Source organism: Chenopodium quinoa, unplaced genomic scaffold (genome assembly GCF_001683475.1).
Source record: "Chenopodium quinoa cultivar QQ74 unplaced genomic scaffold, ASM168347v1, whole genome shotgun sequence".
Taxonomy (NCBI): Eukaryota; Viridiplantae; Streptophyta; class Magnoliopsida; order Caryophyllales; family Amaranthaceae; genus Chenopodium; species Chenopodium quinoa.
The window spans coordinates 1,245,771-1,269,581 of record NW_018743919.1 but is presented as its reverse complement, the minus strand read 5'-3'; the positions used below and the strand labels follow the sequence as shown (position 1 = coordinate 1,269,581).

At 32.9% G+C, this 23,811-nt stretch overlaps 3 protein-coding genes across 3 annotated transcripts; all 3 read right to left on the bottom strand.

Annotated features, from left to right (window-relative positions):
- Positions 1-1,047: 1,047 nt before the first annotated feature.
- On the bottom strand, positions 1,048-3,237 carry LOC110687274 (thioredoxin-like protein CXXS1). The gene is made up of 3 exons (XM_021863903.1): positions 3,043-3,237; positions 2,214-2,336; positions 1,048-1,486 (listed from the first exon to the last, which is right to left on the bottom strand). The coding sequence occupies exons 1-3, from the start codon at positions 3,130-3,132 to the stop codon at positions 1,334-1,336; spliced, it is 366 nt and encodes a 121-aa protein (XP_021719595.1). The 5' UTR covers positions 3,133-3,237; the 3' UTR covers positions 1,048-1,333.
- Positions 3,238-5,971: 2,734 nt separating this feature from the next.
- LOC110687273 (kinesin-like protein KIN-14C) lies at positions 5,972-12,494 on the bottom strand. Its single transcript, XM_021863902.1, has 17 exons — positions 12,450-12,494; positions 12,094-12,339; positions 11,838-11,982; positions 11,317-11,426; positions 11,099-11,218; positions 10,798-11,001; positions 10,011-10,220; positions 9,851-9,925; positions 9,603-9,749; positions 9,127-9,265; positions 8,821-8,930; positions 8,247-8,408; positions 7,869-8,086; positions 7,325-7,406; positions 7,146-7,244; positions 6,954-7,058; positions 5,972-6,622 (listed from the first exon to the last, which is right to left on the bottom strand). Exons 1-17 carry the CDS (start codon positions 12,492-12,494, stop codon positions 6,443-6,445), a joined length of 2,397 nt encoding a protein of 798 aa, XP_021719594.1. The 3' UTR covers positions 5,972-6,442.
- A 7,547-nt stretch (positions 12,495-20,041) lies between these two features.
- On the bottom strand, positions 20,042-22,354 carry LOC110687153 (zinc finger MYM-type protein 1-like). The gene has a single exon (XM_021863770.1). The coding sequence runs from the start codon at positions 22,352-22,354 to the stop codon at positions 20,042-20,044; it is 2,313 nt and encodes a 770-aa protein (XP_021719462.1).
- Positions 22,355-23,811: the final 1,457 nt, after the last annotated feature.

Genomic DNA, 23,811 nt, shown 5'->3' with positions numbered 1-23,811 from the left:
AGACTGAGTCGCGGACTATGTCGCTCTCTTTAGAACATTCGCGGCACTGCCTCAAACTTGTGCAAGCAGCTCGTACCAAACCGGATGCCCCCAAGATAAAACAGTCTTTCACAAGTATAAAATACCGCGGTTTTGCACCAAACCACCGGACAACGGAACACCAGAAAATCAGAAAGAAACTGCTCGACTGTTTTGAGAGGAAGAGAAAATATATTTTGCAAATTGATTTTCTGTATTTTTTTCCGTATTTTTTAAAAACAAAGTTGGAACCGTCCTTTTATAGGTAAAGATACGTAACAGCTTAAGCATGAAAACGGGAGAAAGATTAGCAACGTTTACTGCAATTAGTGTATTCGTTAAGCAAGAATCAAGGCATTAAATCAGTGTAACGGTGCAACGTTTAGCAGTAAAACAGCAACGAGAATCAAGCAATGTAACGGAAAAATTTAAACCAAAACAGTAAAACGTTTTGTAACTGAATATTAATCAAACCGGTAACAAAAATTAAGTTTGTTTAATAACCCAAACCCGACCCAGCCCAGCCCAGCCCGGCTCGGCTCGGCGCGCGTGTGTGTGATATATGGTTTACCATATAGGTCCTCCCTCTCCACAAAATGTGGGTAGCCCAAGGGCCACACCCCTTTAGCCCACTCTCTATATTATAAAGAGAGTAAAACTCTCATTTTCCACCAATGTTGTTCCAACAGCAGATGTTCGAGATTTGAGAGCATCTCATACTCCTTGTTGAGTGATTGAAGATTCAAGGATTAGCATGGAGATTGACCTTAAAAGTCAGACCTTGGAATAGAACTGCAAGAGACTAGTTAAATATCAGAACTGCTGCTACTGCAGTGACTGAAGTCGTTTGTACTACACACAGTGAGTCAGCGATGAATTGATGCGCTTCTGTTCTTATGATACTATTTACTCTCTAGTGAAGCAAAATATGACAATTATATCCTGCCTCAATGACTGCAGAAGACACTTCAAATCTTCAAGCTTGACAGGCAAATCTTCAATTCAAATATTATGAATCATGCCAAGATATTCAATAATCAAAAACTGAACAGAGAGAAGCGGTCAATTATGTTACAGTAAGAATGTCTAAAGATGTCATCAGGCATAGCATAAAATACATGAAATAATTTGCAATTAACCTTTTATACACATACTTTCATGTATATGTTTTCACTTGACAATCAGTACCACACCAGAAACGGAATACATTCATACATCAGAAAGCATTGGCATAAAGCTGTAAATTTCCTATTTGACAGCACACTGCTTTAAGGAAATGAGCAAGGTAGCAGTATGCACAACATGAAACACAAGACTAGGCCATATTAGCTCCAGTGGGCTGAGTAAACTTTTCGACCCTTTTCCTTAACTCATCTTTGTTCGCTCCAACCATCTTGTCAGCTACGATGCCATCCTTCAGCACAAGAAATGTTGGCATAGCTTTCACTCCCATCATTGAAGCAACTTCCTATACACCAAAAGCCACAAGTACAAACAAGCTAAGTACAGAACTTCAAAATGTCAACCAGTATGAAAGTAGTAATATTCTGAAATAGACCCGAGATTTTATCATACTATAGCACATTAAACATAAAAATCATATCAACATATCAGATACTCTAGATAAGCATAATTCAAAATCTTGACTAAGCAAAGGAAAAAGGGCAACTCTTATGTACGGTGATGCTATAGAGAAGCAAACATAGTAGTGCTTAACATGACATAGGAATCGGATTTGGAAGCCGTCAGCCAGCCACTTCCATTTAACAACACAGGACACTACTTTCATTATTGGAAAATTTCACCTTTGCTAACCAGTAGCAATCTGGACCGCCTTGTAAATTGACTCGAACTCTTAACTACAAAATACAAATAACACAAACCCGACTGGAATTGTACTAAACTAACTCAATAGGAACTTACTGCATGTAACATCAATTGATTCTTTCTTGATAAACTAACAGACAATAGATCTGATTGTCACCATTTGACCCAAATCGAACCAAATTACTCGTTACACACATATGACATATACACAATAACAAAATAAGAGTACACAGTAATTGATAGACAGAATCAAAACACAATCCAATAACATATTCATCATACACTACTATGAAATTTGAAATCTGAAAATGTATTTGCATAAGGCCAATTCAACAAAACCAAGCCATTTCAAAGGGGAAATATGCTACCTTGACTTCATCAACATCAACGTTGACAAACATAACATCAGCATATTCTGAGGCCAATTCTTCAAAGAATGGATTCATAACAAATGATGTGACACACCATGTAGCTCCAAAGTGAGCCACAATCTGTAAAATAAAATTTGCCATTATAACATGATATAAATAAATTTCACCAAAATTAACAGCACTACAAGTATCCAACTCTTCCCAACAAATGACACAGTCATACTCCCTCAGTCCCTCTTTATTGGCCTCATTTGGCCTTTTTTTTTTTCAAGATTTTCAAAAAAAAAAAAACATGAGGCAAGTGAAAAAAGACGAAAATTTTACTGTTTCATTACCAATATAAAAAATGTTTTCTTTTGAATCTCCCAAAACACCCCTCATTTTTCCCCGCTCCCTAAAAAGGTATGAAATATGAATCCCTTCCTCCTCCCATCACCCCCACCCAAAAAAAATAAAGAACAAAAAATTAAAAATTGAACCCATTAATTTTCATAGCTTTTTTTTTTTCCTTTGCTTAGTGGTCAAGAAATTCAATAAATAGAATTGAATACAAAAAATTTCTCAAAAATACCATGCAAAAATATGATAAAGCCCCAAACTAAGTCATGACCCCACTAAGCCATGTTGATCAAAAAAAATTATGCAAGATAGCCAAGATTAGATCTTTTGAAATTATTCGTATAAAATAACAGAATCACAACCAAAACCACAACATATATTTCCTCAATACATATTACAGAATCAATTTTCAACATTGACAGCGTAATTTGAACGAATAAAGTGAAAACTAAATTCGGACGAAAACGAGTATTAGAAATGAACTTACAGGGGTACCCTGTTCCTTGGCTTTGTTGACAAGATCGTCCCATTGATCCTTAGATTCCACAGTTGAAACCTTTGATCTGCTGCTCTCCATCTCCTTCACTTTTGTAATGTTTATGAGTTTTGATGAGTGTTTTTTTTTTTTTTCTATAAAATCGATTTAAATAAAATTTGACGACACCTGAAAAATATTCGAATAAGAAGTCCAACAAAGTGGATGTGAACGAACTATATACCTAGATAAGAGACTGCCATGAATCAACTTGAGGTGGGCCCACCGTTTAATTTTAATTACAAAAAACAAATAGTATCTCGTTTGATATTTTGTGTAGTTTTTGGGTAAATTAGGCGAATCATATAAGATTATTGATATTGATTTAATTAATATATTTAATTTAATGCAATTATAAAGGATGTTAGTGATTCTTGGGGCCACTACAATATTATGGGCTTTGACATGTAATTCTAGAACCACCTAAATTACCACCACATCATAATTATTTTTTCCCTCACAAAAAAAGAAATTAAAAAAAAAAATTCTCTCAAAAAAAATTAAATAACTTAACAGGCGCCCTCGGAACGTTAGATTAGAGAACTAAATGTTAATTAGGGAGTTAGATAAGAGAACTAAATGTTAATTATACCGATTGACACGTGATTTTTAAGTAATATATTAAGTAAAGCTGAGCAAAACTATCCGAAAAATCGATCCGTAAACGATCCGAAAATTAGGGTACTCGGTCTGATAACCATAACGGTTCGGGTACCCGATCCGATAACTTGTTATCAGGTATGGTTATTGGGTATCATTTTAAAATTAATGGTTATCCAATCCAATCCAATAAGCAATTTTTTGTTTTTTTTTTCCTACTTAAATTTATTTATCCAAAAATCTAAACTCTTAGTTTACTTCATAATCACTTTATAATATGAATGATTAGTAATATTATAAATAATTTGGTCAAGATCATGTGAATTGTTGTTAATTAGTATTGAATGATATCATAATATCTACATTATTATTAAGTTTAATTAACATTATTGGATATTTTATTGGGTACCGGATAACCGAGTCGAAAATCCAGGTACCCGAACTTATCGATTCGGTAATGGATATCACTTTTAGCGATATTGGTTATCGGTACCCGAACCGTTAGTGTTAACGGTACGGGTACCCGACCCATGCTCACCCCTAATATTAAGTAGTTATTTAACGCCTTGGGGCGCTTGTTAGCAAGATCCAATTAATTATTGAAGTATTTTTTATAGTTGGTAAAAGTAGTCATTATCTATACTAATATATTAAAAAGCATTTGGAGATTCAAACCCTCAACCTTTTATAAGTTAACAAAGATGACTATTTAACCATGTAAGCCAATTATCAACTACGAAGTATGTTATTAATATGTAAAACATATTATATAAATGCAAACCACAAGGTTCAATTTAGAAAAAAAAAACAAAAAACAAAAAACAAAATACTCAAAGAATAACTCAATATTGGTTTGACAATGACAATTTTAGTTTCGAAAATCCTTTGATAAAATTTATCGATTGCACGTTTACAACATTAGAAACCTGGGCAACACGTGGGCTACTTACTAGTTCTTTATTTAAAAAAAATGTCTAATCAAACTTGGGAAGAAAAAGATGATGTCTTAAATAAATTAAGCAAAAAAATTTCATAAAAAGTTTTTTTTTTGACAAAAGTTGACATATGTCTTTAATAATGTCAGCATAATCTATTTTAATAATACAGAGTAATGAATAGATATAAACTTGTCTTGTCCAAAATGAAATTATTTTGAATTTTCCATGATGTAAAGTGGCATACACAGCATATTTGATGTTAAAATGTGTGCATATTTTCCATGGTAACATATTACATTTTATTGATTTAAATTTTACTGAGTTATTTGCGACTATAAAGTCTATAATGAAAATAATATTATGCTCCTATAGTGGACTACAATAATAAGACGTGTGTTTGGTAACTCATGTTTCAAACTTGAGGGTGATAATCACGCATTTTGTGATTTTTACGACTATTAAATTTTTAGAAAATTTAATTAATAATCTATTTTTTCAATTAAATTTCTATCTCTTTTTCCGATAGTATTTATTATGTTTTCATTATCTATTATTTTTTGGAGAAAATCCAAGTTACTCAATATGAGTGACATTAGAAGTTACTCAAAAGATACTTTCGTTTTTTCACTACTTTAGTTGGAGGTAAAATCGTGAAATCTAGTAAAAGTCATGAAAACGGCAATTAGGCTTTGCTATGAAATTTTCAACTCTACAACAATGGAGCTAGAGGAAATCAATGGAGGATAAAAAAACTCGCAAGCAATTAAGCTAATGATATACACCTTTCCTTTGGGGTTAACCATGCTCTTAAATTGTATATTTTTCTTAGAGTTTTTGTTGTTTTGCCGTCGAAGTGGTGTTGTTGGGGTTGAGGTTTTGTGATGGTGTTGGATTTGTTGTTTGATGTGTCATCACTGTTGATGAGATATGAAGGAGGAAGGACAAAGAAGACTAAACGTTTATGCAAGAAAAACCAAAATATTAAAGAATTACAACAATGTCATTTGAGTAACACACTTTTTAGTTGAGTAACCTGTACACGCTCAATTTTTTCAACGTGGAAACACAATTTTATTTTTATTTTTTTACTTTTTGTTATGTCAAAGGGACATATGGACTATTTTCCACCATGTAGCATTCAATTAAATTTTTGTAAGCATTTCCTTAACCAATTATTTTCTAAGAATTAGTAGACTTGAAATTCTATCCTTCATTCTTATAAATGTTAAAGATTATAAGGAGACTAATATATTGAAGACTAAAGGGTTAAAAAGGCTTCCAAAATTGTCTTCAATATAAAAACATAAAAATAAAAATAAAGAAGGCTTCCAAAATTACACAAAATCAAGATCCCAAGGCTATTTTTATAAATGAACAGATGCATGAGTTCATTTTCATACTAGTTACAAACTTACAATGAACCTACAGTAATTTGAATAACTCTCTTCAACTAATCTGTTGACTACACTGTAAAATATTTTGAATTTGCATAAATCAAATTATGATTTATTATGTGAAGAAAATAGATACATAAAATCGACACAGCAGAAACCCATTTAAATCAGGTATTATAGGCAGTCAGGCAAGCAGGAAACTTTGCCCTCAGATTCAATATATTACAATACAAATCAGAATAAACCAATTAATGCAACCTATAGCTGCTTATACAAATCCAATGCAGGCCCATCATGTAAATATATGTAATACAGATTACAACTCTAGGAACAAATTTCATACATGTACCATATACCAACGGGAGGTGTGGTTGTGAGATTAGATGTTATAAGAGATAAAAAGAGAGAAGGAATCACGTCTCAGCCTATGCTTAAACGAGAATCAGCCGATCTGATAGCTGTCTGACGGCGAGGAACTCCTATCTGACAAGTATTGACTCTGGCTGCAAACCGGAGGGAGCAAAGTGACTCGTTCACCGATGATGGTTCGGGAGAAAGATTGACAAACATCAACGTCTTGGAGTCTCCACTAAGGCATGGCTGATAACATAACACGGATATATTAATATTTATCCAGTTTCAATAAAAGCATGTTACTGATGGAAATTGAGTTGCATGAAATTAAGAACTCCATTCCAGAAGCAAGTAGAACGTATGCAGATTAAAAGACAGGAAATATTCATGAGAAAAATATAATCAGAATTATGTCAGATAACCGGATATCATAAAGTATGTTATCAAATATTATTAGTAAATTGCAAGTATTGAATATATATTACTGTAAAAGCATTTCACAATCAATTTGCAGGTTTTTGCAGTAGAAGTCCCATGATATTAGAAATAACACCAAGATAATGTATCATATTTGTACCTGGAGAAGATATGTAAGCTTTGAGTTCCTAAAAGGGACATGGTTATCCTTCTTGGCCAAAGCAAATATAACATCAGCCAGGCAGGACAAGCTCTTGTTTATGGCCTGATCATAGAAAAAGAAGCAGATTCAGTTCAGTGGTCTGGAGTAACAAGTCCAAAAACCCAAACAAATTCCTAAGCAGATATATACCTGAGTCTCTTTCAATTGATCTCCTGTTGAGCCACTTTTAGAGAGCCGCTCACTTCCAGCAAGATCAATAAGATTCAAAACACCATGCTTTTCAGTGGTCTGGAATAAATCAACCGCTCATGTTAGACATGTTATACTAGGGCTAGAAGAATATACAAGTGCTTAAAATAGAAGCCTACCGCATTTACTGCAGTTATCCGCAGGGTAAAGACAAAGTGACTTCTTGATGATTGCTCATTCATTTGTGTCTTGCCAACAGACCTGGAAGATAGCACAGTGAAGTCAGAAAGCATGAAATGAAAAGGCAGAAAGAAGAATCACAATAAAGATAAACTGGAAAAGAGTGCCAAAAAAATTTCCTAAAATGTGTTTGATGTGAAGATTAAAGAGAAAGGAAGAGAAGGCGAATGATAGATCTGTTTTTCTTTATATGCATTAGATGTAGATTGGGGGAGTAAACCAAACCAATTAGCCCCTCTACCTCCCTTTCCCTCTCTTCCATTACTGTCTACCTATCTCTAAGCTTCATTAAGAAGTCAATATCTTAAATCCTATTAAAAATACTGACCAAGTTCGAAAATCATCATTACTGATACATTCAGTTCTACAACCTTATCTAAGAAAGCTTTAGGGAAATCAGAACCTATTACTAGCCCTCCCACATTTGATTTTCAGTCCTACAAACTTTTGTACACAGAGAAAGTAAAAGAAAATAACACTTACCGGCATTGACCTGCTTGATGCAGCAGAGAAGCTACCTCTTTTGAGCTGCAGACATCAACAATAGTAAGATCAGAAACGTATGTTTCCCCATTTGCGTCATGCTTAATTGCATACTGCTTTCCAGGAACGCCATTTTCAGTACGTGTAGCATCCCAGCATGTTCGGTTAGGTGCTAGGAGATCCCTGATTGTTTCATTGTAAATTTCCAGTACTGATGCCTGAAATAAACAGCAAGTCAACAAAGACTTCTTCATGACTAAACTTACTACACTTCATCTTTTAAGAAAAACGTCTTTTTGCATGTGTGAATAAATAAATATCCCAACCTATTAGAAGTATTTTCAGATAATACATGGAATTGATTGTCAACCAGCCTACCTGCATTTTATACTTCCAGCCCTGAGCAGAGAGCCTTTGGCTAGTCTCAAAAATCTGTTCCAAAGAGCGGGGTATAAGCCCTTTCTGGTCCATGGACTGAGGCCTGCCCATCATGGTATATGTTTTGCCTGAACCCGTTTGACCATAAGCAAATATACAAACCTGCCCATATATGACACACGAATTCCAATGGAATCAGATATCTCGAAAAGAATATGAAATTATACTAGATCCTCACCACATAAACACACTCTTAAACAATGAAAACACAATGGTTGAATGTTCTGCATTTCTATACTACAATCCTACATGGTCTGCAGCACAGACAACAGCAATCATACTAACAAAGAGAATTCTGAACTTGAGAAACTGCCATGGATCAGAGGGTAAGTCATAAGGTTCACAGACTACCTTTTCATTCTTATAAACTTGTCAACTTCAAGTTAAGTGATAAAAATGTCTGCAAATGACTGATCTAAGCTACCTTATATAAGAGGCAAAAAAATTTACAATACAATTTTCAACAGATCTCATTTTATTTTAAATTGGAAATCCAATTGAAGCAACATGTCACCTTATATCCATCAAGTGCACTCTGCACCAACTCTGATATTTCCGAAAATACATCACTCTGTGAGGCCTCGTGAGTAAAAACTTTGTCAAAAGTGAAAGCATACTTTTGTCCTGAAAAAAAGGAGGGAAAGGTATTGGTAACTAACTCTTACAACTTACAACGCATTGACCTGACATAATGTTATACTGTGAATTAAAAATGTGAAGTTTCATTTTTATTTACTCATCATTTACAATAACGAAATATATACTACTAGGAAATTAGGCATGACTGGATAATAAAATCAAGAAACGCCTAAAAACTTACCACTTTGTGAAAGGTCAATGCCTTGCTCATGTCCTTCATCTGAGGCAGGATATGAAATAACTGGTAAATCTGAAGCACAGCCATCCTCAGGTAGTAAAGGCCTCACTCTGCAGAAGACACGAATGTTTCCTTTTAATTCCTGTATCACAAACCAGCAAAAAAAAGTTTAGAAATTTCAATATAAATGCAAGGGGGGAGAATAAAGTCCATCCCCCAAAGATATTTCAAGTGAAGGAAAAACATGATTATCAAGAGGCACCAATGAAAAATAGGTCTTCATCATAATACGAAAATATTAACCAAATTATTAACTACTTGGAGTAAGTCATGTAAGGATTTCCCATACTTTCCTTCCCTTACATTGCCAATGTTAATTGTCCCTTATCTTTCCTACTTTCCTTCTCCCATCCGTCCGTTTAAAATACTCTAAAATAATATCAACATTTAAAGCTCGTCTATTCCCAGTAAATAGTTACCAAAATAGTGTTGTGCAGCTTCCTCCTCAACATCTCCTTTTCATTAATTTGAAGGTCAGCATCTGCCAAACGTTTTCTCAATTGACATATCTCTTGTTTCTGCTCTTCATATTCAGTTTTTGTTTCTGAAACAGATAGATCGGCCATCTGCAAAGAACACCTTTGATATGAATAAAAATGCGCAATGTATAGGCTAGATGGTGAGTGTTGAAGTATACACATGTGTAAACTTAGTCTTAAATTTCCACCTTAAGTTTCTCGTTTGCAGAAGCAAGCTGATGTTGAAGTATACGCAATTGTTCCCTTTGTGATGCACAAGTTTCCTATCAGAAGATGTACAGACAAGATTTACTTATTCAGAAAGAATTTGGCTGAAAGCCTAGAAAAAAATTAGTCAAGGTAACAAACCTCCAAGGCATTTGACTTGATCATCATGTTATCCAATTCAGCTACAGATTTTCCTGTACTCTCTTTAAGCTTTTCGATATCAGCAGTTAGGAACTTCATTTGTGAATGCAACCGATCACGATCTTCTCTGACTTGTTGCAACTCGCCTCGTAGACGATTAGCTTCATTCATAAATGTCTCCTTTTGCTTTACAGCCTCATCCTGGGAAGCCTAGAGATAGGCAATGAAACAAAGGCAATTACAAATCAAACCTTTTTATAGCCAGTAGCAAACATACTCTTGACATTTTCAATTGAATGTCATAAGATTTTGCATTTTGTGTATCATGTTTCATTCATCTTCATCATAAAAATTTTATTTAAGGGAACATAAAATTATCCTGAGTTCTTGATATTTACAGGACAGTAGAAGCTGTAAAAAAGTTAACCTTTGGGGCACCATTTTTACACTCCTTTCCCGCTTAGGTACAAGGAAATCTATACATCAAGAGCCCTCTAAACTACTACTATTAAACTTTCCTTATTATTGTCTTCCTTGATAACCAAAACAATACCTTGTCAAAAGAATATAAGACATCGATAAGACATGCTGATACATAATATATAAATTTCTCAATAACTGAAGATGCATTTCGAAACATACATCACTTATATCAGCAAGCAATGCATGCATCAAAATTAAAAGAAATGGCACACCACACAAGACAGCTCCATGTTAAATCAGATAATTTGAAAAGAAAAGCATTAAGTAAGCTGCTTGAGGAAGCAGCTTTCATCAAGCAGCTTACCCTTGAAGCTGTTAATTGATCTTGCAAGGAGGCGTAATGTCCCCTCAAGGTACCCAAATTCTCTACAATTGTAGACTTCTCCTTCTCCACCCTTTGAAGTGTTGCATTAGCTGTTGCAAGATCTGTTTGCAGCCTGCTATTGTACTGCTGTAAGCTTGTATTGTACTCTTGCAAGCGCTTGTACATATCATTGACTGATACTACCTAAACGATTTAATGTTTAAAATAAACATCATAAGCACAAGTACATTGTAAACATGTAGTGACAGGAATACTTGGCTAATCAATGCAGCTGCAATACCTTTTGGTCAGCAGTCATTTTTTCTTGACGGGTTTTCTCGAGCTCCTGGGAAAGGGAAGCATTCAGAGCTTCTGCAGCAACTCTCCCTTCCTTTTCTCGACTATGACGTTCAATTGCATCCTACACATACCATGGTGGAAAATTTTTAAAAGGGTTAAAGATTAAAAAAAAAAAAGTGACAACAATTTCAAATTTATTATTAATTGAAGTGAGCATACCAGCTTATCTGACTCTTCTTTTGCGAATTTCTCCTCCAAAGCTGCAACATTATGTCTCAACTCTCCAACAATCGCATTAAGTTCATCCTCCTTGTTCTTCCTCCCAATCTCTACAATCATACCACACATAAAAATTAGATATGCTATAATGTCAACATGATCAATCTTACTCCTTCCCTAGCAAAGAAGTAAAAACTGATCTCCAGTATGATATAACAAATCGACGCTTAATAAATTAAGCCTAAAGAAATACTAGTCTCGGTAATTAATAATTCCAATGCACACCTAAAGGTTTGACACTATTGAGAGTGATAAAACCCTAGCTTAAGAGAGAAAATTTTATGTTTTGTAATTGACCCACTCCTTAATATTGAATTCTAACACAGCTTACATAAAACCAAGTAAGTCAAAGTGATCGGATATAAAGGCCAGTAATAATTTTCAATTTCTGTACTTCGCAAATTTCCCAATACAGTATTAGCTATAACACAGCAACAAATGATTAGGGTTAAAGAAATTACCAATTTCCGAGCATTTCTTCTCCGATTCATCTAATGAATTACGCAGCCTTTCCTGCTCTTGATTGAGGTTTTGCTCAACTCCTTGAAACCATTTTATACAAAGCCTAAGCTTTTTATTCGATTCCGAAATTTGCTCCAATTTACCCTAAAATTCAAAATCAAGCAATCAATTTACCTAAAAACCTCTCCAATTATCAACACCACATAAATCAATCAAAGATAAAACATCTAACATTCAATTATTTTGAATAAATACCTTGAGATCAAACTTTTTTCCTTTAATTTTCTCATTCAACAACGCCTCCACATCTTCCCTAGTAAATTCAACATGCTCCGACCCCTCGGCAACCGATGCCGTATCACTAGCAGTATCTTGGTTGTTCGAATTGACAGCGGAAAGCACCTGCCGCGCCCTACTCGCTGCAGTGGGCCCCGCTAACCTTGTTCCTCCGCCGATTCGCCGACGCTTATCAAAGGGAATTTCTTCTCCGCCATCCTTTTTCTGCAATCAAAGTGAAAACACAACGAATTAGATAAATTACAACAGGAAGAAGGAGTGAAGAAGAAGCTTCAGTGGCGGAAAATGAGGAGAGAAAATGGAGAGAGGAGTACATGGAAAGGACTCTTGGGAGGTCGATTTTGGTTGCGAGTCGCCATTGTTGAAGAGGAGAGAGAAAATGGGGAAGAATTTGTACAGAGTTAGGGATTTTGTGAGTAAATTTCGAAGGTTTGATTTTTTTGATTTAGGGTTTTGCAGAAAGTGGGAGGAGCGTAGTTGGGGAAGGGGGAGCGGAGAGAGAGACGTTGGATTGAGTTTTTTCAAATTTTGAAATGTGTTCTGGCGCTATGTAAATGGACCCTCTAAATTTGGATTAAAGGAGATTAAACACATCGTTTTAATAGTTTTAGGACTAAAACGAGGTTTTAGTAAGTTAATGCTCTAACGGTCTAATATTTTTTTTAAAAACTTATTAGTGGAATAAAACAACTAAAGTTGGGCATGGCTGGATTTTTGGGCCCAACGCACAATGGGCCTGACACAAAACAAGTGTGTTTTACGCAAATTTTTAGCTGGAATTGCGGCTAGCCATAACTGTCTGATCTCACGCAAAACAAAAGAACGTTTACTAGAAAAACAATTGAAGATTTATTTCTGAATATTGCAATATATAAAAATGAACATTTATAATATAAGAGTAAAATAAAGACACTATGAAACTGAAAAAACATAAATAAATAAATTGTACATTTACTGTAATATTATATAACTTAACATTTCAATTATAAATAAAAATGAACATATATAATGTTATTGCTTATTCATCAACATTTTTTTAAGCTTCAAGTGAAATACCTTGATTTGTTCAATTCTCTTGAATGGATATCTTGCAATTCGCTGAAGTATATGATTTAATACCAATCAAATAAATCAACAATATGTTTTTTAATAATGAACAAAATGTTAATGTCTAATATTATTAATGCTAATGTTAGTTGAACATCCTTTACTATAAAAACGAACATTTTATAAACTGAACAAACACAAAAATTTGTATTAATTAAAAAAGAAAAACATTTATTTTATAAGAATGAACATCATATTGCATGAAAATGAACATTTATTTTATAAGAATGTGTATCATACTGCATGAAAATGAACATTTGATTATTGAGAAATACAGAATTATTGTAAAATATGTTCAATTAGAAAATGTTCATTTTTGTTATAGTAAATGTTCATTTCTCAACGAGGGACCAACCAGATTTGGCTGGGCTCGAGTCCAGCGATTAACGATTGAGTGTTTTAAGTACGGTTCAGGACAAAAGGCACGCTAGTGGGCTAAGGGTTGTGGATGGATTATGGACATTATTATATTATTAAAAGTTGGCACGAACATTACGCCAACACTAGATGTGTCAAAATCACACTCAAACTGACTCGATTCGAAACCGACTCGAAAAATATCCGATTCATAATTTAACTCGTGTGGACACAATAATTTAGCATGACTCAAGTTTAAAAAAAAACCTGACCCTACCTCATCGAACACGATCCGGACACCCAGATTGACACCTGTATTCAACACATCAAGTTAGATCATGCATCAATCAACGTGGTTAAGTAAAGGGTCTGATGGCGTCACAACATGAATCGTGGGTCGAACCGTGAATGGGCCTCATTGATGGAAGATTAGCAATTTAACATGGCTTGCCTCGACATTGACTCATTTCAAGGTAGGATTGTGCGTTGTCCAACACTAGACTGGACTATTAACAAGAAAATTAAAATTCAAGAGCTAGAAAAGAACTAGAGGTGATCAATTATAGCCCGGCCCAATTCGACCCAAAAAATGGGCGGTTTGGGCAAGCTTAAATAAACTTTTTTAGTTAAAAATCCAAACCCAGCATAAATAAAGCCCGACAAGCCCGCTTAGGCTTAAAAAGCCTGCCACTTTTGGGCGGGTTTGGACATGAGTTACGATGTTAAGGCTCGGCCCGAATTTTTTATCACCTCTAATACGAACTAATTTTGCTTGGACTAGACTCGGATTGGAGACCAGTTTTAGATTTTGTTTTTTCAATGTTTTAAGAAAAACTTTATAACTTTTTGTAACAAAATAATGTAAAGAATTTGATTGTTCAATGCTTAATTCGACCATCTAATATAAAATAGCTTATAATATAAAAATATATCTAGCATACTAAACGAAAATATTGACTATGATAAAAGTTTTATTCATAATTTTGATAAAAAAAAATTAGTCTATTCAAGACCTGTTTTTAAGGAGTTTTGAATCGGATCGGACTTTAGCTCGGATTATTACATTTCTCGAATCGAAAACTGAAATGAATCTCTTTGGTTGGAACTCGATTTCATTTTTCCAATTTGGATTGATCTTTTAACACCCCTATTTCAAGACAATCCATAGGACCACGAGGCCACAATGTGGCCCCACATGACTTTTCCCGTGCCCAACTTTAATAAAATACGAAAAATAGAGTTTTTATTTATTTATTTATTTATTTATTTTTTTAAATAGAGTTAAAATGTGATATGCTTATCTATTAAGACTAATATACTCTAGCCTAAAATTGAACCATTTTATGTTTTTGGATTGGTTAATAATTTTAAAATATGCATAATAAACCACATTAATATACTAATCAATAATCATATAACAACATCTATAAACAAGTATATATTAAAATTCAATGGAAAAACATGAGTCCGTCATATGTCACCATTACTATGCAGATGATGTAGCATCACGTCATACTTAAAGATTACTATTATTCATTAAACAAAAATTAACAATTGTTAGTATTAATGTTTGAATCCATGACCTCATATTCATTATACTTTAACATCAACCACAACATCAATGGTACATCTTATCTCTACGACGTTTTGTTAAAAAGAGTTAATCATCATATTCATGAATTCAAAGATTAATGTTTAATTTCATACATGTATATTTAACAACAATCTATAATGACAAAAATTAATCTCATTTCTTTTATTTGCTCATACATAAAACATATGGCTATTTTAAATATGTAATTCAAAATATACATTGAATTTTAAGCTAATTTTTTCTATAACAATTGAAAAACGAAGTAAACTAATAATTTTAGGATACTAAATATTGGATAATATATTTTGATGTTCAATAATGATTGGAAAAAATATTTTAAATAGTACGAGTACTGAAATAAATGTAACTAATTATTTATATGGGTTTGTTTGGTTGACAAAATAAAATGGGGGAAGTGAAAATTCATGGGATTTTGTATTTGGATTAGTTGTTTGGTTGACACAAAAAAGTAAAAATGGGGGAAGTAGTTGGAAATCATGGGAATTTCTACTTCCTACAAAACATAGGAAGTAAATTACCTAGGCCCCCTTTGTCAATTAAAATTCATGGGAATTCCAATTTCCCATTGTTACAACCAAACAACTTAAAGAAATTCTTAGTAATTTCATTTGGGAAATAATTTCCCACGAATACTTCCTTGGGAACTTATTTCTCTTATCAACCAAACGAGACCTAAATTTATATTTCATCACTTAATTTTTATTATAAAAGCTCATTTTCAATACATATAATGACGCAGGACATTGTTTGGGTCAAAAATTAGTTTGTTCTTAAAAGATATATACATTGTTTTGAATCTTCAAAAGTATCTGATGCAAAGTCATATATATATATCTTTCAAATCCCTTAAAGTCACATTAAATTTGTTTTTTTTTTTTTTTTGAAAAACCTTAAGTCACGTTAATAGATTACTTTTTTTTTTTTTTTTTTTTTTTGTAATAATAGAAATGATACTTCTAAATCAGTACCTCGCACAACTACACTAGACAGTTAACCCAATTACACAAATCAATGCTTAAGAGTAGAGAGAATAGGTAAGAAAATTATTCCCTATATATTCTCGCTGGGTCAAATTAATAGCTCCTATTAGCTATTAAGTGAAAAATTATAAATAACCAGTAGAATTGAATCTATAAATCTATATGGTGATTTGGAAAAGAAGAATGTTTAAATTTCTAGGTGGGAAAAAAAAAAGAACCATCTAATTAGAAAAAAAGAGGCTCTAGTTATTTTTTCAATGTGCATGAAAAATCATTTGCCCAAATATGGGGTAAAGAGTATAAAAACTATATACGGACTCTAAAGTATTGTATTTATGCACTTAAATTCCCTCAAGTTTTAAATGAGGCAAATTGGTCTCTTAACCATCAATGAGTCAGCTTTCCAATATGAATTAGTTGACTAAGCATAGTTTAGGAACCTTAATACATATGTGGCATTGAATTTAATAATTAAAAATAAGTTAGGGGACCTTGATCGAGCTAATGAATTGGAATTAATAAAATGCAAAATGAAAGTTTAGGCACTTATAGGCTTAGGTGGCGGTAGTCAACATTGCATAGGTACTAAACATATGACATGGCAATATTTTTTAAAATTTAAAATTCAAAGTTTAGGGGCCTTATAAAGCTGATATGCTATTTAAATGATAGGAGTATAAATTTGATAGTTTAGGGACTTGTAGGATGAGGTGCTGAGGTGCATAGCTAGTGTAATAATTATAGGTCAAAGTTTAGGGATTTATATGGACAAATGGTACTCCATACAAGAGGGATTACTTTCTCCTGTTTCGTAATAATTGCAACACTTTAACTATTACACTATTTATATGCTTACTTTAACTATATATATATATTACTTTTACTAATGTATTAGAAAAACATATGTTGTCACGTAAAATATTTTTCGATTAGTCTTTAAGTAGATTTTCATTTTATTAAATTTTTATACTTTTTAATAATATATAATTACAAATATTAATGGTCAAAGTTGTGCATTGGCATGTGTGTCGGTCAAAATGTTGTAATTATTATGAAACAGAAGGAGTATAAGTTTTAATCCCTAAAAGTAATTTAGTTTAATAAAAATAATTTAATTTCAACAAATCCAATTTAATTTTTGTAAAAATTATTTTAGTTTATATAAATACATAAGTAGGGTTTTAATTTGCTTGGCCGTTTAGGCCGGAAATAGTCTAATTTAGTCTATTTTTTTCGGAAATTAGACTATTTTCGACCCTTTTTCTTTGATTTAATTCGCTTATTTGTTATTTGATTTGTTTTGCTTTATTTTGTTCTCTCCGTTGTGAGAGTCTGTCCCATTTTTTTTTTGGGTTTTTCCCAATATTCTGGGATTTTGATTCTCATTTATGGATTTTTAGGCTTTTAATAATAATTGAGAAGGTGATTTGGATTCATATGGGTTTAGGGTTTGTTATCAACTCTACGATCAAAACATTAGCGCAGATTGGCTCGCATCAAGTTTGAAGCGGTGGAGTATAAGCTATGCCCGATATGCAAAATAGTTATGATTTTGATTGTAAAAGTTATGTTATTTTCTCTAAATCTGTGCTTTACAAATTTTTATTATTATTTTAAATGTCGTACAGCTATTTATTAATGATAATATTCATCTTCTTGTCAAAAAAAAAAAAAAAAAATTCTGATCACAAAAATTCACAAATCCCGAATAATTAAGTTGTATATCTTGATCATCAATCACCGGCCTTATCATTATTTACAGTAGAGTCTATGAAGTATATATCTTGATCATTATTTTTTACACGTTACTATCAAAGAATAATGCACAATTTGCGCGTGATAGGATAACAGTCACTACTGAAATTCCAAATATATACAGCATTACTCTGTTCTTGTGGTACATAGTTCTTAACATGTTTCAAGTATATACATTCAATTGATGTATCATTGTATCAATATACAAGTATAACACATGATTCATATGCTAAAAATTATTATACTACAATAGTAACACTTACAAATTTTTCTATGTTTTGTTGCACACAACATACAAATTAATTAATGTAAAGACGCGTTAAAAAAAAAAAAAGCAGAATTGGACCCTTAAATACCTAAAATGCACATATTATTTAGCTCTTGTCTCATCACTAGAACATCTGGTAGAATTCATCTTATGTCAAGTTCAATACTACTATACAGGAACAATTGTCTTGCTTACAAAATATCACCTTGTTGGCTCCCCATGTCGGGTTCGAATCTTTTTCGAGATCTTCATTCGTTGATCCTAGATCACAATTATCGTCCTATATACATAGTATTACTAAGCTAGTATGTAATCCTACTTTACTGTTGTTTATAAATGCTGATCGGAGTATTGTTGAATTGGTACGTACTGTTATTATTCACATGTTATAGTAACTACTGATGGGATGTTACGTTGTGGAAATTTGGTTATAATGTGATAGTTTGTATTCCACACGTGCCTCATTTCTTCTAGCTATGAAGTGTGCCTGAATTCATTTTTGCACATGTTGAATTCATCACCAAAAATAACTTTGTAAAAGTATATTAAGCACAAAAATGCCGCAAATATCTTCTTGCAGATATGGACAGCTACGGCTCATTTATTTAGATGATTTTAGACATAGTAGTGACGGAGTGAGTTTTAATTTTAAACTTACGTTACGTATATATATTAATTATTGAAAGAAAATTTAAAAGTGAAATAGCTTAATTAGAATAATTCTTTATTATTGACAAGGTTGATTACTTGTCTCTATTTACATTGCTTTGGTGTAGTGAATCTTTTAATTATTACTCAAGAATTCGACAAACAGTTAAGGTGTGAACTAATCAAGCTTCAGTACATGTTGCACCTCAATCTTCTTTGATTGACAAATTCTACTCATCACTCCATGTATGTGATGATTAGTATTAAAAACGATATGTATTATCTACTGAACAAACATTAATCTCAAATAAACTTTATTACGTGAGCCAAATTATGAGGTGTTTTGTACGTGAATGACCACCTTATAACTACCTCATATAATATATCTTTAGTTTGTAAATAAACTCGCTTTTAAATAGTTTTTATAGTTGTTGTATATGTTTTTTGAAATTTAAAATATACATCACATGCATTTAGATCTAATAAAGAATACTATATAGCTAGGGCGAGGATACTGATCATAATTGACCTATTTGGGTGGAAGTTAAAGCATGTTTTCAACTGTTTTTGTACGAAAGCGAAAATCTTGTCCCAAAACCCTAACCCATTTCAACCACAAAACTACCCTACGCCGTGTAATTGATGCCACCAATTATACAAGTACAATTCTTCAAGGATCAACGACTAAGCAGTAAGCACATGGTTCTATATTAAACTTCCTTGCCGACTTCTGACTTCTCTAGTTACTACTTGCTATAGTAATATGACTACTCTTATGAGTAATCAATGGCTCAAATCTTGAAGATCATCAGATTTTTAAACCTTTTGCAAAAGGAAGAATACTCTATACTTCTATTGTTTTGTATTTTTTTTGAAAAGAATAGAGGGAGTATATACCAAATATATGATAATTAAGAACATTTTTTTTTGAAAGATATAATAATTAAGAACATTAAGGTACTAGTTAATAAGGGTTAAGGACAGTGGCGGAGCCAGGATTTTCAACTTGGGGGGACAAAATGCTTAACTTACGAAAAGCTTAACAAAAAATAAAAACAAAAAAAAAACTCACACACAAATTGGTTAATACTTAATATTAAAATTTCAAAATACAAATATATACTTAGTCATACAATTCAAAATTATGAAAAAAATTACATAAACATTACATTAAAATTACAAGTTCATTCTTCGAGTCTTCATACTTTGAAATCGATCAATAATCATTTCGTCGGAAACTCGTAAGAAGACATCCTTCTCAGTAAAAGTGACCAAACAATCATTCATAAGTTGATCACCCATGCTATTTCGCAACTTGTTTTTGACACATGTCATTGCAGAAAACACTCTTTCAACACTTGCCGTGGCAACGGGAAGAATCAACATCAACTTGATAAGCAAATGAATAAGAGGAAAAGTCTTATGCTTATTGGTTTTAACAAGCATCATAGAAAGAGAATTAAGGTCATTTAAACCTTGAAATCTTTCATCATTTAGCATATTCTCCATGAATACATCAAGTTGATATTCAAGAGCCATCAAATCAAAGCTTGAAAATTCTTCGGGATAAAAAGAGGCAAGTTTAAGTACCTTATCTTTATCAAAGGATGAGAAGTTATCTTTAGGACTTAAACAAGCCATACATAATAGTAACTCCATATTCCTCTCATTAAATCGTTCATCAAGTTCTTGAAGATGCAAATCAATTAGTCTTAAGAAAATTCCAACCCGAAAATGATGTTCATTTGTTGCTTCTTCAACAAAACGTCTTGATCTTCCATGAGGAACATAAAGAGAATCCATAGTGGGAATAACAACACCAAGTTTAGTGCAAAATGAAGTTACCTTGTTTAAGAGAGTATCCCATCCTCGCTCCCTCATTTTTTGCAACACCGTTTTTGTATAAGTGACAAGTTCCATGGCATTTACAATATCTTGCTCCTTTCTTTGCAAAGCAACACACAAATCATTAGTGTATCCAAAAATAGTCAACATCAAGTGATCAACAAAAATAAAGTCAAATGACTCTAATTGTCCTAAAACAATTTGAGCTTTGAACTTATCTTCCGATGCACCATGCTTCCCAATTTGTACAAGCACCTTAATAATTGTAGGAAATAAGAGGATGGCATTTAAAAGTGACTTGTAATGAGAACTCCAACGAGTATCCCCGGGCCTACTCAAACCAAGTTCTTGATTTAAACCCGATCCACTCACAATATCCCCAACATCCAAGGCTCGAGCAACTTCTTGAGCTTGATCTTGACGAATCATTTCTCTTCTCTTGCAAGAAACTCCAACCACATTCAACAAATTTCCAAGTATCTCGAAAAGCCAACCACAACTATCATTCTTTTTAGCAACGGCAACTAATGTTAGTTGAAGTTGATGAGCAAAACAATGTATATAGTAGGCACTTGGAGTATCATTCATAATCAAAGTCTTAAGGCCATTTATTTCACCCTTCATGTTGCTAGCTCCATCATACCCTTGCCCTCTTATCATAGATGGGCTCAATGAATGTTCAACAAGTAAAGACATGATTGCATCTTTAAGAGTTAAAGCGGTAGTATTAGCAACATGAACAATGCCTAAAAATCGCTCCATTACCTTTCCACTATCTCTATCAACAAAACGCAAAACAAGAGCTAGTTGTTCTTTTTGGGACACATCACTTGACTCATCGGCCAATATAGCAAAGTAATCATCACCAACTTCTTCTATTACGCACCTAGTTGTTTCTTTGGCACAACAGTTAATAATGTCCTTTTGAATAGGAGGGGAAGTCATTTGACAATTTTTAGGTGCATTTTCAAGAGTATGTATCCTTACTTCCTCAACCTTTTCTCCTAACCACTTCAAAAGCTCAAGGAAATTACCCCTATTATATGACTCCCCACTTTCATCATGTCCACGAAATGCCAAACCTTGCCCCAAAAGAAATCTTAAACAAGATAAAGATGCTTTCAAGCGGATAAAATATTCACTTTTAATCACATCACTTGCATTGTCAATCACATTCAAGATTGATTTCTTTTTTTCATCTCTTAAATTCACATATTTCTCATAAGCAAGATTATGAGCACTTTTAATTCCACCAACATGCTTCTCAAATCTTTCCGGTTTATTCCATGCCCTAAACCCTCCATCAACAAATGCATCACCCCCCGGTTTAATACCAACTTCATTCTTGAACAAGTAACATACAAAACAAAATGCAGCACCTTTTTCAATACTATATTCAAGCCAATCCCATTTGTTGAACCAATGAACACTAAAGCGACGCAAACCAGACACTTGTCTTGTAGGGAAGACATGAGTTTTTGGTTGGCAAGGTTTTTTAAGAATATAACCCCTCCTAACAGCATTTCGTTCATTTGCGGGGTAATCCATAATGTTTATTCTTTTTCCCGGATCATGAGGAAGAAGTTCAACATCATACACCAAATCTTCCTCTAATGGTACATTACTATTACTTGAACCACCCATTTCCATACTATTTTCTTGACTTTGAGGGGAGCTAACTGAAGGTGAGTTATTGGACTCATTTTCATTGAGTCTCGTTCTTTTAAACAAGAATTGTCGAAGATCGGGTTGTTTAGTTGCCTTTGATTTGTTTGAATTTGGTGAATCTTTTGATATTTCCTAGTTAAATTGAAAATTATATATCAATTTCCACAAGACCACAATCCACATCATTACATAATAACAAAACCTAAGAGGCTAAGATTTTAAATTTCTAATTCAACTACACATTTCAATAATTTACAATAATTAATAATTTAAATTCACATTTCACAAAAACAACCAAAAACTCTAACAGGGGAAACAATCAAACAAATATAAATCAATAATCATTTATCAATTCAAATTATTCAATAATCAATACCCACAAGGCCACAAATGACAAATTCACAATAAAAATATAAACAATTAAACATTTAAACAAGTAATAAAAATATGAAATTCAGAATTTCAGATTTACTGTAAATTTAAACAATTAAACATTTAAACAACAAAACAAGTAATCAATTATTCAATTAATCATACATTCATTGATTCATACCTCCATTGAAATCCAGATTTACAGCAAATGTGTTATGCTTATGCATATGACGAAGTCACGAAGACACGAAGTCACGAAGGACGAAGGCTCAAGGGCGGCTGTTGAACCTCGTCACTGCTGCGAACTGCCGGCGAACGGTGGACGGCGTCACGGCGAGCCGGCTAGGCGACAGGCGAGGGCGAATCGAAGAGAGAGAAATTGAAAATTGAAAAACTTAGGGTTTGGCTGGCAAATGTCGCAACAGAGCACTCAGCACTGTAAATCTGTAATTGCATTTTTTTTTTTTTAAATTTTTTTTTTTTTTTAAAATTTTTTTTTTTGAAAATGGGGGGACAAGTGTCCCCACATGTCCCCTTCTAGCTCCGCCCATGGTTAAGGAAGTAAGGATTAATAAGAACATTAAGGAACATATGTGTCAAAAAAAAAAAAAAAAAAAAAAAGAACATTAAGGAACATAGCCACATATAGGGTATGTATAAATTACTTGGTAGCTTTGTTGTATTTGATATTATTTATTTATTATTTATATTTTGTGGGCAAATATTAGAATACTTGTAACACAACTCCTTGGCACGCGCTGGGAAAGATTAGATTTGAATCCATATGATAGGCAAAGACTTTAATCATCAACATATAACTTAAACACTGGCAATAAGCTTGGACTATTAAGATTTTAAATTAAATAATTAATATATACAGAAATTTTAATCAACATTACAACACACATATATATCTTAAAACATTGGCAGTAAGCTAGCTTGGACTATTAAGATTTTAAACTTAACTAAATAATAATACATCTATCTTTCATATTCTTCCTTAATCTCAATCATCGTGCTAATTAAGAGATTGAGTTACAAGTATATTAAGAAACATAGGA

Excerpts from the sequence above, each read along its gene's own strand:
- LOC110687274 (XM_021863903.1), bottom strand. The coding sequence starts at position 3,132 with ATGGAGAGCAGCAGATCAAAGGTTTCAACTGTGGAATCTAAGGATCAA. Across the intron at positions 2,337-3,042 it reads CCAAGGAACAGGGTACCCCT|ATTGTGGCTCACTTTGGAGC; the intron begins GTAAGTTCATTT and ends TTTATTTTACAG. Across the intron at positions 1,487-2,213 it reads TTGATGTTGATGAAGTCAAG|GAAGTTGCTTCAATGATGGG; the intron begins GTAGCATATTTC and ends TTTGGTGTATAG.
- LOC110687273 (XM_021863902.1), bottom strand. The coding sequence starts at position 12,494 with ATGGCGACTCGCAACCAAAATCGACCTCCCAAGAGTCCTTTCCAT. Across the intron at positions 11,002-11,098 it reads AAATGACTGCTGACCAAAAG|GTAGTATCAGTCAATGATAT; the intron begins GTATTGCAGCTG and ends TAAATCGTTTAG. Across the intron at positions 7,407-7,868 it reads CATCAAGCAGGTCAATGCCG|GTCTGTTGGCAAGACACAAA; the intron begins GTAAGTGTTATT and ends GCTATCTTCCAG.
- LOC110687153 (XM_021863770.1), bottom strand. The coding sequence starts at position 22,354 with ATGGGTGGTTCAAGTAATAGTAATGTACCATTAGAGGAAGATTTGGTG.